The sequence below is a fragment of the Oreochromis niloticus genome, linkage group LG12 (assembly GCF_001858045.2).
Source record: "Oreochromis niloticus isolate F11D_XX linkage group LG12, O_niloticus_UMD_NMBU, whole genome shotgun sequence".
NCBI lineage: Eukaryota > Metazoa > Chordata > Actinopteri > Cichliformes > Cichlidae > Oreochromis > Oreochromis niloticus.
This window is the reverse complement of record NC_031977.2, coordinates 16,815,871-16,825,987: the sequence shown is the minus strand read 5'-3', so window position 1 is coordinate 16,825,987 and position 10,117 is coordinate 16,815,871. Positions and strand designations below refer to the sequence as shown.

At 42.9% G+C, this 10,117-nt stretch overlaps 1 protein-coding gene across 1 annotated transcript; it reads left to right on the top strand.

The window, feature by feature from the left end:
- Positions 1 to 795: 795 nt before the first annotated feature.
- LOC106096596 (uncharacterized) lies at positions 796 to 2,729 on the top strand. Its single transcript, XM_019366230.2, has 6 exons — positions 796 to 981; positions 1,315 to 1,457; positions 1,760 to 1,824; positions 1,912 to 2,040; positions 2,182 to 2,280; positions 2,371 to 2,729. The coding sequence occupies exons 1-6, from the start codon at positions 877 to 879 to the stop codon at positions 2,424 to 2,426; spliced, it is 597 nt and encodes a 198-aa protein (XP_019221775.1). The 5' UTR covers positions 796 to 876; the 3' UTR covers positions 2,427 to 2,729.
- The last annotated feature ends 7,388 nt before the right edge of the window (positions 2,730 to 10,117 follow it).

Below are 10,117 nucleotides of genomic sequence, written 5' to 3'. Positions count from 1 at the left end.
GAACTGCATACAAATGTCTTAAAAACAAAACAAGAAGTAGGCAAAGGTATATGTCAGTACGAAATAAAGACGACAGATAATGCACGCAAAATTAGGCCATTGCATTCTAGCAAGAAACGTTTGGCCAGCATCGACATTCCAACAGTCTGTGAAAATGAATGTGAACAATCGATAACCACTGAAAGGGAGACATCCTCTGGAGAAAATGAAAACCTTTTGGAATACAAAACAAAAAAGAGTTAAAGCTAACTATATGCACAAGTAGACTTTTGTGTAGACATTTCAAAGGGACTGCATCCATTACTTCTGTTTATTGGAACCTAAAGCAGAATAGTTGTCTTAACTTTCTGCCAAGGAACAGATGAAAATAAATTGTTTGGTCTCTCTCAAGCAGTTGTTATTTATGTGTGTTATTCATTACTTTGGCTTGGTTGCTGTTTTTGATACAAATTCATCTGTGCCCATTGTAATATTTTCATATGTTACTATTTTTATATTGCTATTGTGAAGTAGTTTGTTTCTGTGCCACCATACCCAAATCTGTCAAATACTTGTGCTGATGCTCACTCCATACTTGACAGATAAAGAGAATATCTGTTTCACTTGTCTGTGAGAAGCCTTTGCAGGAATGCAGCACATTCATGTTGTTTGCTGTTTTCCATTTTGTTATTCTGCAAACGCACACACACCACAGAAAAAAAAAAAAAAAACTAAATAGAGCTTTATCTTTATCTGTACCAACATTGCACAATCCCATTAAAGACCACCTCCTCTCTTATGTAACTTCCCCGCTGCAGTCATTCCCCCTTCCTTATAAGAGTCCAGCTGTTGTGGTCTTGCTGTAGTATACAGCTGCCTGTCATTTGACTTGTCGTCATGTTCCTTCGTTGTTGTCTGGCTTTGCTGGCTCTCTCCTCGCTCTCTGGTGCGTCTGATCCAGGCTGTGAAGAACTCATTAAGCCTCTGGAGGGTCGTAGCAAGGTACAGTGTCCTCAGCACAGACATTCACCATGAAGCTGAACGGAGTTTAAATTGTTTTAACTCCCTGAGGCCTGAATCGTCATCGCTGATGCCCCTAGCTCTAGCAAAAAAACAAAAAAAAACAAAAAACAGACTTGACCTTGGATGGTTAAAAAGGTCCCACTGGTGATTTTGCATGTATAAACTTATTATTATGTATGATCACAGAAACAATTTATGAGCATGTTTATGCATGTGGTAAAGATGGTAAACTCCGCCTCCTGGTTCTTTAGAACCTGCTGTGAATCTCTTTGAAAATTGAATTTACTTTTCTTTTTTTTCATCTTTCTCTAGCTTTTGGGAAAATGGATATTTTACGCTGCAACATCAGACAGCGAAGAGCAATTGAAAGAGCTTAAAACTGTGCACAGCTTCTGGGTCGAACAGACACCCATACCTGACAGTGAAGACATGCTCAGTCGCTTCGGACACAAAGCGTAATTGTCGATATTTTCAAAATGATTTGTACTACCTTCAAGGCCGCGGTGTTAAACATAAGGCCCGTGGGCCAGAATCGGCCTAGCAACGACTCCAATCTGGTCCAGTGGACAATTTATGAAGATGAGAAAGAGGGCATACATTTTGAGCTTTTAACTGTACTTTCACAAGGTTTACAGTTTTGTAATGAGATGAGTTTGACACCCCTGCTTTGAGGCATCAAATGAGTAACATACTTTAACCTCTTGACTTTTTTCTTTGTTTTTTCATGTGCTTCTATTTTTTTCCTGCTCCTTACCAGGGATGGCAAATGTTATCATGGAAATGTCACTGCCACCTTCTTAGGAAACTCTTCCACAGACACGTGTAAGAGATCACGTTGTTAAACTTGCATTATCAAATATTCATTGTGATGTAAAACAACATGGCAACCATCTAATTTGTATCTTACAGATTACTATAACTCCTCCAGTTATGAGCATATTGGCAAGCATCTGGCCACTTGCCCCGACTGCATGCTTTGGACAGACCACTTGGTGTCAGAGGTCGGCGGCAAAACCACAAAAAGCTTCAGGATCTTCAGTGAGTTGCATTCGCCTGTCTGTGTCCATATGTGTCCAACTTTTAGGACTCTGTAATGTTAATAATTAGTTTCAAACTGTTTTTTATTGTTTTTGCCACTCTGCTGAAAATAATGTTAACACTGCCATCCCCTCCCTCCAGCAAAGACTGGGACACTGGAGGCCTCTCATCTCGAAGTCTTCAAGAAACAGGCTGAGTGCCTCAACTTCACACTAGATTTATACTTTGCAAACACTACAGGTGAGATGCGTTCACCATCCACGTAAACAGTAAGCAGTACATCTAATGTAAACAATGACTCATCAGTTTGATTTCTTTCCTTCGTTTCAGATCTGTGTCCGTATGAAAGTGAAGCTGTAACAGATGCAAGACGGGACGAACAATAGAGAAAAACACATTTAAGCTCCTCTCACCCGATCTCTCAGATCTATCCTGTAACCTGAAATTACTCAAGTGTTTGAAGTGTGTATTCAGATGTGTATCACAGATGTGCTGACAGATGTGGAGAAAGCGCTCTTTCATCTTGCAGTGGGTTCAGTGCAGGACAAGGAGTTTGTAACAGTGTTAACTATGGCTGGGGGATTTTTGTGTGAATAGGTGCAATAGACTGATTTTACATTTACTACAAGATGCAGTAAACTGTGATTTCTGATTTTTCTTGTATTCACATAAAGATTTACAGAAAGAAACTGTGTGTTTGTTTTCTTCTGTTTTGTGTAAATCCGGTCTATTGGTCAAACTTAAGCAAGTCTTTCCTGTGAATTCATAACTAAAACATTTAAAATGCAGAGGCTTTTTTCCTTTAAAGCCACGCCCGTCCTATATTTTTCCATCATTGGCCTTAATGTCCCATCCTGACAGTTTTGCAGTGTCTGTTTTAAATTGATGTGTGGATTTTACAGTATGTGATATTAACTGTAACAACCACCTAACAGCATGCAAAAAAAAGAAAAAGAAAAATTGATTCTTCTCTGGTTATCCTTACCAGGGTTGGAGTCTGTCCCAGCTGCCATAGGGCAAGAGGCGGGGTACACCCTGGACAGGTCACCAGTCTGTAGCAGAGCTAACACAGAGAGACAGACAGCTATTTGCACTCACATTCACATTAACCTAACCCCACTAACTACATTTCTCTGGACTGTGAGAGGAACAGAGAGTACCTGCAAAGAACCCACGCAAACACAAAGATAACAGCTCCACACAGAAAGGCCTTGGCCAGATGGTGGAGTCAACCCCAGGATCTTCTTGCTGTGAGGCAACAGTGATAATCACCATCACACCATACTGCAGTGTGGTGGTTAGCAAAAAAAATAAATAAGTGATGAGTATGTGGTAAAAATAGTAAACGCCTTTCTGAAGGTAAATACTGTTTTATGTTCTTCTGCACACTATACCTGTTAAACGCACATCGTGCTGATGCAGCAGGGCTTGTCTGGATGCTTCTTGCACTCCACCTGAGAGATTCATCCAAGGAACAGCGACCCCAGCCGGCAGTTTCTAACTGAAAAGTTAGCCTTTTTAAAAAAAACAACAAAAGAAAATATTGATTCTCCTTCAAGCCCTGCTACAGACTGGCGACCTGTCCTGGGTGTACCCTGCCTCTTGCCCTATGACAGCTGGGATAAGCTTGATTAATGGATGAATTCTCCTTCAACTGCATCTCCTTGGTCTGAGTTGAAATGCTGTTTCCGAGAAAACCCCGTGCACAAAACGTGCACTTATTCTGTTATTTTGGTTGGTACAAAACTCACCGACTCAACAGCTGTACTAGTTTTTGAACTTCTCTTGGTAGATTGTGCTGGTTGTTACTGGGTGTATCTGTGTTTGTGAATTAGTGCACTCATAGCAGTGGAAGGTTTTACAAATGATTTACTATCGGTAAACTGGGCCCCGGTCCGGATGGGCCTGGGCCCCCTTTCCCTGGCGGGTTGCAGAGTATGGGGGTGCCTACTGGGGTCAGCGGGGGAGCTGGCCCCAGGGAGGGGTCACTTGCCCCTCCCTTCCTTCCCTCCCCATCTCCAGCTGCCTCCCTCTTCCCGCTCCACCACAATCACCCACACATGCAGGGCCTTGGGGTAGGGGTGTGTCACCAGGGTGCAGAGGAGGCATCCCCCCCCCCCCTGTCCCCTTCTGGCTGCCTCTGCCTCAATTTTATCCCACAACTTAGACATTCACATTACTCACACTCTCATTACACATACATATAGGATCTACACGGAATCCAAATTACCATCAGGGTGTACACCTCACCCCTGGCGTCGTTGCCCACCTCTCAATTTTAAATACACGTAGACATTGAGGGCTAGCAGGAGGGGCTATGCGCTTACCTGCTGCTCTCTGGCAGGTAGCTCCATGCCCTCCTGGGTTTTAAATGCACCTTAGAACACACATACATCAACACTACATATGAGCGGGCGGAGGGAGGTTTGGAGTCTTCTCACACCCCCGTTCTCTGCGGCCTGCTGGAGCGGGGAGGCTAGGAGGAGGAGTTGGCCGTCCGACTGGGGTCTGGAATGTGGGGCCTCCCTGCTGCTGCGGAGTCGGGGCGGTCTGCTTCTCCCCACCGCAGGGAAAAGGGTTACACCACCTGGGTCTGGGTGCAGCTTCCCCCTCCAGGGGCAAGGGTACCTAGACCCGGTTCTTAGAGTATGCTTGGGGAGTGTGATTGTGTGTACAGCGTGTCTTTATGTCTGTCTCCACGTTGGTTGAGTGTGGAGTAATTGCTTATGAGAGCATGAGGGTGGGGATGTTTGTATCTGTGTATGCCTGTATGTCTGTGTCTATATGTCAGGTTGGGTATCAGACACCACCTCTCTGGGGACATCTCAGGCCCTCCAAGGTTTGGAGGCCTATCTCCCCCCACCACTTCCCCTGCTGGTGGCGGACGCCCTCAGACATCGGTGCGTTGGTGTTTCTTTGTGTCCGGGGATGGGCGCCCAGGCACACACCGGCTCACTCCTTGGTGGCTGCTTATCGGGGCCTGGAGCCTGGGGCTCGCTCGGGCCACTTCGGGGGTGGGGTGCCCTCGGCCTCTCGGCCCGGGGCTCGGTCACTCAGGCACAGCTGGCTGCCGGCGGAGCTCACGGGCACGTCACTGCAACCCCCCCTGGCTTCTGCTCCGCGGCTGCTGAGTGACCCCTCATCTGGGACTCTCCTCAGCTCTTTCTGGGATAGTGACGCGGCTGCCCCTCTGTTGGTCTTCCTTGGTCTCTTGTGTTCAGGTATGGAGTTTTGATCTCCTCCATACCTGCTTCATGCCCTGGAGGACAGGGCAGTGGCCCCCCACACCCTCTAGCAGATCATTACATGAAGGAACCTTTTAAAAAAACAAGCGCGTTCATGCTCACAGGTGTACACATGGGTGATCACACACACAAACTACACCCGTTTTGGCTCCTATCTCAAAGCACACTGTGCGCTGTCGATCTTACGTGCTGCACAATAATGTTTAATATTTAGTATTTACTGTCATATTCCCATATATCATTGTGATGTTGTTTATTCTATTGCTCTCGTTTTCTTCTGCTTGTTTTCTTTTTTCTTTCTCAACAGGTGATCCAGGTGATCGATATATGTATTTTTTGTCTGCTTATTCTGTTGGTTTTTGTTTTTTGCCCTTTTTCCCCGTCCCTCTTCTCAGCTGTTTTTCTTTCCCTCTTTCTTTCTCCCCTTTCTTTCCTCCAGTCAAGTCTGTCCCGTATTCAGCAAGTGAAAATAAAATAAACAATAAAAGGTGAATCAAATGGACCATTACGGCAAGGCTGGGATGGTCAATTTGGAAATGGTAAATCCGTTGGGCATCTGTCTTCGTCTCTAGACAATAATTCTGATGGCAAAAGAGCCAAACGGGACAGGCAAAAAAACACAAAAACAACAACAACAAAAAACCGTGCACTTATTCTGTTATTTTGGTTGGTACAAAACTCACCGACTCAACAGCTGTACTAGTTTTTGAACTTCTCTTGGTAGATTGTGCTGGTTGTTACTGGGTGTATCTGTGTTTATGAATTAGTGCACTCATAGCAGTGGAAGGTTTTACAAATGATTTACTATCGGTACATATTTGTGATTGCAGCCTTATGCTAATTTGCCCCACTTAGCCCGCTTAGTAAATCTAACCTTTAATATTTACCATTTAGCACGCGCACACTCGCATCACCAACAAACACCAAATGAAGCATTATCTCTATTGAAACCAGCCTTACATAATCCTATTACACAGTCCAATCAGCCCCTCTGCCCACCCCCTCGCTTATGCAACCTCCACTGAAGTCATCCCAGCCTCCCTACAGGAGCTCAGCAGTCCTGTTCTTGCTGTATGGAGCTGGTTGTCGTTTGACTTCTCATCATGCCTCTTCATTATTGTCTGACTTTGCTGCTCGCTCTGTTTTCTGATCTAGACTGAGGGGGTCAGGGGTCAGCCATTTATTTTCTCAAGGGGTCACATGAGAAGAGAAACCAGTACTGTTGTGGTGGGCCGCACCAATAAGCAGATAAAAAGATCAGATTAATACTGAGTGTGATTGATCACAGAAATGGTACACTGTCCTCAGCAGAGATATATATTAATCACATATTTTGAAAATGTGATTTGAACCTAACCCAAGTCACTTTCAGTAGAAATGTTTGTTTCTGCGATGACTGTCAGAATTGTGAAGCTGTATAAATCTTCTCAAAGTCTGTCATTCTGTGGCTGCTTGTCTGTAAACTCATACATAAAAACCTGAATATTCTGTTGATGTGTTAATGGTTTATTTTATATAGGTCATTTTATTTTTTCAGCCCTGTTGTTCTTTTTAAAAGTGCCTCAAAAAGTGGTATGGTATCTGGTAACCTTGATGTATTTGGGAAACAGGTAGAGTGCCTCAACTTCACAGTAGATTTTTCTGTGTTTGTCTGATTCTTAAGTTTACATTTTACATGTATTATCTAGAACTTATATCACATCTCTTGTAGGTTGAGTTTGTTATTTATAGTAACCTTTATTTTTGAGTCCTACTAGTTTTTATTCTCTAGTTCTGTCCTTGGTTATTGTCGTTAGTATTGTGTATGTAGTATTGGAGTTTATCCTGCCTTCCCTGTGTAACCTGTGTTAAGTTTCTGTCATTCTCTGCGCCCCCTTGCTGCTGTGTCTAGTTATTTTCCATGGTTTATTTCAGGAGGTTGTCTTGAGTTTAGTTTCCTTGTCTCATTAGTTAGAGTCAGTTCAGCAGTGTATTTTAACCCACATGTCTCCACTTCCCCCAACAACCCTCCTATGTATATATTGTCTCAGTCTCCCTTCATCCTTTGCCAGCATGTCAAGTCATCTTAATTTTGTGTCTCCCAGCTCCTGTGCCCCCTGGCCCTGGTGTTGATTCCCAGTTTAGGTTCCAGGAAGTTTATCTTTTCAGTTCCCTTTTGTATTTTATTTGTGTTTCTTTGATGTCGTGTTATTTTGTATTCCAATCTTCAGCCTGAATAAATGGCTCACTTTTAGTTCACCACCATCTGCCTCTGCATGTCTACATTAGGAGCCTCACATTCCTCTCCGCTACACAGGACGATCTGATATCCTCGTGTTGGCGTTGTTCCCACATCATCATAATAAATGTTGTTCCAGGTTCAACATTGCAAGTGACCAATCACCTTCTTGTGACGTTATACTTCTGCGACTTCGAAATACCCGCCTTAAAACAAATTTTCTTCACTTGTGCCCGCCTCTGTCTGTCAATCCAGCACTCCGCTTCACTTGCGAGAAACCGCCGCCTGTCCGCCGAATTTGAAGTCCTTTTAGGATACTTTTCTTTAATAAACGGTAAACATTATACATATGTTCCTCACTTGGCTTGCTGTTTGTTTGCTAGTGATAGGCTACTTGACGACAGCATTAGCTAACCAGTGTTCTCTAGACCAGCGTTCCCCAACTTTTTTGGAGTTTCGTGGCCCGGGGGTTGGGTACCGCTGCTCAAGACAGAGAATTGATTGTCAATGTATTATGAAGCATTATGAAGGGACAGGTAAATTTAGTTGTCTTAGAAATGTTGTCAGGAAAAATTGCCTAGACTAATGGTTGTGTGCTGAATCTATGAATCAAAATATCACCTGGAAACATAATTAACTGGTCCATAGCTGTGAAACTGGACATGAGTTTTTGATTCTATGGAGATTAACAGTAATCCATCTTAATGTTGTCCCTGGGACATCGTGTAGATGTTGTCCCAGGGCCATTGTGTTAAAGTTGTCCCTGGGACATCGTGTAGATGTTGTCCCAGGGACATCGTGTGATAGCTTGTTAATAATGGAATGAAAATTATTGATTGTTATTAACTTGTGAAAAAGAAGTGTAACACATCCACATGTTATGTTCTTACATCCTTACAGAAACTGCGACTCCTTCACAATGTCAGGTAAATGTCAACTCATGTTGAATAATCAACCAATCAAGCCTTTTATTATCACATGCAATGTTACACGTACAACTGCAATGAAAATTTCACCCCCTTCTGACCATACATATATTGCTTAAACATCACATTGGGAAGACAGGTCGGAAACAGTTAGGAAGGTCAGAAAACAATTTAATTAATAGATGAGGGGAGAGGAGGAGAAAAAAGAACTACAACCAGACAAAGCTCCTAGAAGACTGAAATGGATCATGGTTGCAGCATGCAAAAAGAAAACGATATCTATTGACTACAGCATATGCTTTCTCACAGAGTACCTTGTGGGAGTAGCTGGACCAAACTCTATTGGTATTTCAAGTTTGAAATCCCTGTTTGACCAGACAAACATTTCAGATGAGGTACCTCTTGACATAAAAATCCTTTTATGTTGTCATAACTTTGTACCCAAGTGGTTAACTAATGTTAAATTCTGCTTTAAATACACTTTATTGTACAATTTACTTAATGAATCATATTTTTGTGGCCACTTTGGTGACTCAAACCACAGACGAGCATGCATTTTTAAGGCAACGAGACTTAGATGGCACAAATGCTAAAATTTACAGCTGCTTCAGTGACACCGTTTTCTTGGTCTGATGTTGGTTCGACCTAAACACCATCTTCACCCATGCATAATTTAAGTGTTGTCTGGAGCAGTGAGTAGTTTGCGTAAATGGGAGTATGCTCGATTCATAAGAATACTGAACATGCTGGTTTTAATATTAATGATAATAGTATATCAGTGAGAGGCTTACCATGAGTTCATCTTGGTAACAAGCACTGAGTAGCTATCAACTAGGCTTCACGGTTATCTGAACACTATTAAAAACTCATAAACGTGCCATTCTTCCAGTGCAATGAATAAGGCGACTGTTTCTTTATATACCGTTGTCATAAAACTTGTTTCACGTTCCCCTCGGGAACCCATTCTGAGTTTGGTGATTCCCTTATCCCAATTATAGTGTCATAAGGGTTTTTATTTATTTTGTAATGAAATATCTTGACAGCTACTACGGTAAAATTTGGCTCAGGAATCCATGATCTATAGGTGGAGAGTCCTCTTTTAGTCGTGTCAATACATAAGGGTGCATGTTTTAAGGGCAAAACCTCAATCAGGCTATGATCGCACAGTAAATATTATTTCAAAAGACAAAATCCTGCCTGCCTGCATTATTGTTAAATAAAGTAATTGTTGACTATATGTGTGCGTGTTTCAGTGTGGGCATGCACCTTGCTGTCTTGTGGGATCCATTCCACTCGGTAACATAGGCTGGCTCCCTGGAACTCCTCCAAGACCCTACAGATAGAAGAGGATCCATCTCCAATGTTATAATCACTGTTATGTTGCTCATTTGTACAATTCAGTTACGTCTGCTGTAGAGCTGGGCGATAGAACGATAACGATATGTACTGCGAAATAACTTTTTCTCGATAGAAAAATTAAACTATTGCGATAGGCCTCATCCCTCTTGCGCTCTTAAAAAAAAAAGAAGAAAAGAACAGCCAATCCAAATTAAGTAGCGCAGAGCCGAACCAATCACAGCCGCAGCGTCACGTCACGTGACTTGTTATGTACAGCACAAGTGCCAAGCCGCACGTGTGTATTTGTTTGGGAAGCAGCCAGCCGCCGTGCCGCCCGGGTAATGGAGGAA

Coding starts and splice junctions, on each gene's coding strand:
- LOC106096596 (XM_019366230.2), top strand. CDS start 877: ATGTTCCTTCGTTGTTGTCTGGCTTTGCTGGCTCTCTCCTCGCTCTCT. Junction 982..1,314: donor CTCTGGAGGGTCGTAGCAAG/GTACAGTGTCCT, acceptor ATCTTTCTCTAG/CTTTTGGGAAAATGGATATT. Junction 2,041..2,181: donor AAAAAGCTTCAGGATCTTCA/GTGAGTTGCATT, acceptor CCCTCCCTCCAG/CAAAGACTGGGACACTGGAG.